This window comes from Phragmites australis, chromosome 6, assembly GCF_958298935.1.
Source record: "Phragmites australis chromosome 6, lpPhrAust1.1, whole genome shotgun sequence".
NCBI lineage: Eukaryota > Viridiplantae > Streptophyta > Magnoliopsida > Poales > Poaceae > Phragmites > Phragmites australis.
This window is the reverse complement of record NC_084926.1, coordinates 6,948,241-6,952,372: the sequence shown is the minus strand read 5'-3', so window position 1 is coordinate 6,952,372 and position 4,132 is coordinate 6,948,241. Positions and strand designations below refer to the sequence as shown.

Sequence of the window (4,132 nt, the reverse complement as noted above, 5' to 3'; positions counted from 1 at the left end):
TCAACCCGTACGGCACGGCGGGGCACGCAGCACCCAAGGGACACCTTCCCGTGCTGTTGCCCGGCAGCCCCGTCCACATACCCTCGTCACCAATTCATCATCATCACCACTCGGATGCCTACGCCTCATGCGCCCTCTTTCGGATCAGCCGATTGCACATGGGTCCTCTCGACCGACCGGTCGTGACTCCCATCATCCGTCTATGAGTACGCGTGTCTTCTTCCTAAGAACTAGGGTTGCCGCTGCGTCGCCTTCGAGCCGCAGTGCTACCCCCCATGGCCGTGCCTCTGTAGCCCCCTAAGGCTCGGTCCAGCCAATAGAGGATCTCATCGTCGCCCTACATCGACGTTCCTGCACGCCATGACACTCTGATGCATCATCACCTCAGTCGTCGACGTCCTTGGTCTTCATCACGCTGTTCAGGTCCTTTGTTAGCTTCTTTGAGCACCACCACCACGCTCTCTCGGACACCAGCGTCGCCACTCCAGACCGCTGGTTCCGCCTCTACCGCCTTCATCCAGCACAACCTCGTCGTCAACATTGCAATCTCCTCCCCAACTACTTCATCTACTCCGAGAACCATGGGCTATATCGGCACTCTCCATCTCGCCTCTCTAGGCACTGCGACCGTTGAGACATTTTCTACTGGTCCCTCAGACACTAGCATATGGTTGGGCTCCCTACCTTCACGCGCCCGGTACTAGCAACACTGGTATGTGCCTTTGTCCCTAACGCGTTCCCCAACCTGGCAAACTCGGTGCACGCCTCGTCCACGACATCCTCGACTGCGTGGACTTCGGCATCGATCTCTTCTTCAATGATTGCCTCGTCCACATCACCGTCTTCTTCCCTCGGGCCTCCTTGCGCTTGTCACCATGGTGCCTCCTTGCACCCGTGGCTTCAAGTGTGGCTTCCTCGTCAACGGCAACCTCGACTACGGCTATATCGACCATGGCTATCTTACGCATGGCATCCTCGACCACACCTAGTCGCCGTGGGGAGGGCCCACCGGGCAGCCACCGAGCAGCCCGCGTGCCCGCCCGGTCAGAGTAGGTCTGACACAGCAGGGCGGCAGGCGGGGTACCTCGTGCTCTGCGACGTTATCCAGAGGCGCGCCGGATGACGCGCGATGGGACCCGTGCATTAAATGTCCCCACGCCTCCCTGCCAGGCCGTGGCAGGGACTGACAGCAAGCGTGGGGGGAGCAGTTGGAAGTGACAGGCTATGTGCCCTCTTAAATGCGGCATCAGGCCTCTCACCAGCTGACACCTCACCGCTGGCCCTCTGCGGGGGCCACCGGCGAAGGACTTCTTAGGCCCTCGGGGATCTGATTACTCGGGGGCCACTGTTCGTCGCCCCGAGCACTCTCTCCCGGATATGCCCTTTCTCGGGTCCTCGGGGAACCGAGTGCTCGGGGGGCCACTATTCTCGGCCCTGAGCACTCTCTCTCGAAACTGACTGCTCGGGTCCTCGGGGAACCGAGTGCTCGGGGGCCACTGTTCATGGCCCCGAGCACTCTCTCCCGGAACTGACTGTTCGGGTCTTCGGGGAACCGAGTGCTCGGGGGCCACTGTTCATGGCCCCGAGCACTCTCTCCCGGAACTGACTTCCTTTGGGTCCTCGGGGGACTCGAGTGCTCGGGGGTCACTGTTCGCAGCCCCGAGCACCCTTTTCCCGGTACTTGACCTTTCTTGTCGTCGGGGGACTTGAGTGCTCAGGGGCCACCGTTCGCAGCTCTGAGTACTCTCTTCTCGGTACTTGGTCTTCTCGGGTCATCGGGGAACTCGGGTACTCGGGGACCACTGTTCATGGCCCCAAGCACTCTCTCCCGGGACTTGGTCTTCTCGGACCTCGGGAGATAACCCCTGCGGGAGGGCGCCACGTGGCACTCTGCTGTTCTGGCCTCGGGACTCGGGGACCCCCGGTTCCTGTGTCAACGACAGTTTTAAACGAGCGTCTTATAGCGAACTTTTGCAAACATTTTTTACCGTAGAAACCTATTGCAAACTACAGTAGCATGAATGCATCAAGCATGGTTATAACCTATGGTAAGTTAAATTTAGAAATTAATTGTATTTCTAATTGAACAAAAATCTACTACCCCTATTTAATTCTTGCAAAATTTTATACTATTAAGAAAATTTGAAAGTTATGGTGTTACACTATGGGGATTGGTCGAGCAAGTGTCTTGTGGAACTGTCAGATACCATCACATGGAAGTGGACTGCTAACGGCCAATATAGCGCTCGTTCAGCATATATTGTTCAATTTCAGAGATCCTACACAACCTTAGATGCTCAGGCCTGTAACCTAATGTGCCAACTGTGTGATCAAAAGCAAGAAACAGCGGAACATCTATGTTTGCTCTGTAGCTACGCTAAAGAGGTCTGAGAGCTAGTTTATGTATGGACGGAAGATATGATTAAGGTCACAACATCAAACCAAACTATTAGTCAATTCTGGAATGCAAACATGGAAAAGCATTCAAAGAATCAAAGGCGTTCGGTAGCGACGATCATCATATACACAGCTTGGAATATTTTGAAGGAGATAAGCCAATGAATTTTTGAACATAAGTTGGCGCTACCGATACAGGTGCTTCACATGATCAAGGAGGAGATGAGTGTGAGGAGATTGGCTGATGGTCAAGTATTGATCGGATAGTTTCTGCTATGGAATTCACTATGAGACGTTAATCTATTTTCTTATGTAATCACAGCATATGCAATTTATGAAATTATTATTCTTCTTAAATGAAAGAGCAGTACTCCTGCTCATTTTTTGGGAAAAAAAAGAAAAACAATTTTTGCTACTCCTTAAGTTTTTTACTAGGATCATGAAATGATCATATACTCCCCCAATCCAAAATAAGTATAAGTGTCATTTTGGAATTACAAAATAATCATATACTCGCTCTAATCCAAAATAAATATCATTTTGAGTTTGTGCAGTCAACTGTTTTAAATTTTAGTTACGAATTACTTTTTATATATTAAATTTAAATATTTGAAGATAACCTGAGTAGATTTTCTCGAAACGTATTTTTATCATAATATATTTTACTATGTTTATTAATATATTAAAAATAGTAGTCAAAATTGTATTTTAAAGATCATATCAATATCTAAAACAATATTTATTTTAAACTAGAGTGACTATAGGAAAAGAACATAATAAAGCTGAGCTGAAGCAAACACCGTAGGTGAGGATCGATCGGAGCAAACGCTGTATGAGAGGCGAGGACAAGGGCAAGCTAAGCTTCGATAAAAAATTTACATAGTTGGTACTCACTAGTCACTTGGATAGAGAAAAAGAAAGACCTATTATTACCAACGTTAAGAACAGGGTAAGCAAGAAGAGAAGAAACAGCCAAAGCAGAGCAGCTGCAAGAGAACCATACACTAGTAGCGAAACAGAGTGCTCCCTAGTATCCTCCGGCGTTGGCGGCGAGCTTGACGGACGCCGGCAGTGGGCTGCGCAGCGGCGAGCGCGGGGGCGGCGGCTGCGCGAGCCGGTGGCCTTCGGCGTCGTAGTAAATGACCCCGGAGAAGTCCAGCGGCTGGCACCGCTCCCCCATCATTATCTCCTTCCTCCACACCCCGTCATCCTCTTCCTCCGCCGCCGCCTTCCGCCTCTTCGACTTGGACGACGACGATGACGAGAGCGCCTTCTTCACGCCGCCCCCGCCGAGGAACGGCACGATGGCACGCGACGAGAAGGACGCCGCGAGCCCCTCCCGCGGGCGCAGGTGCAGCCGCCTCGCCGCCCGCGACAGCCGCCGCGCGCACGTGCCCATCAGCGCCGCCACCGCCTGTGCCAGGCTCATCCCCATTGTCCTCACCCTTTCTCTCCCCTCACGTCTCCTTGTTTCTTCTCTCTCTCTCTCCGTTCTTGGATGGATGGCGTCTCGCCTCTGCCGCTGCGCACGCCGTTTTGCGGGTATTTGTAGCACGCAACGGGTGGGCTAGTCAGATGAGCCGGTCGGGACGGTCGGATTAATTAAGCATGTAATCACTCAGTTACGACCGACGCGATTAGGTGCCTGCTCGATGTGATCTGATTAGTGTTTTTGCCCTAGTGGATGGCTGTGGTGGGCTGGGCGACCATGCGTGGCGGGCTGGCACGTACAGAT

General features: G+C 52.3%; 1 protein-coding gene across 1 annotated transcript; it reads right to left on the bottom strand.

The window, feature by feature from the left end:
- Positions 1-3,230: 3,230 nt before the first annotated feature.
- Positions 3,231-3,926, bottom strand: LOC133921391 (uncharacterized). Its single transcript, XM_062366232.1, has one exon. The coding sequence runs from the start codon at positions 3,830-3,832 to the stop codon at positions 3,425-3,427; it is 408 nt and encodes a 135-aa protein (XP_062222216.1). The 5' UTR covers positions 3,833-3,926; the 3' UTR covers positions 3,231-3,424.
- Positions 3,927-4,132: the final 206 nt, after the last annotated feature.

Coding starts and splice junctions, on each gene's coding strand:
- LOC133921391 (XM_062366232.1), bottom strand. CDS start 3,832: ATGGGGATGAGCCTGGCACAGGCGGTGGCGGCGCTGATGGGCACGTGC.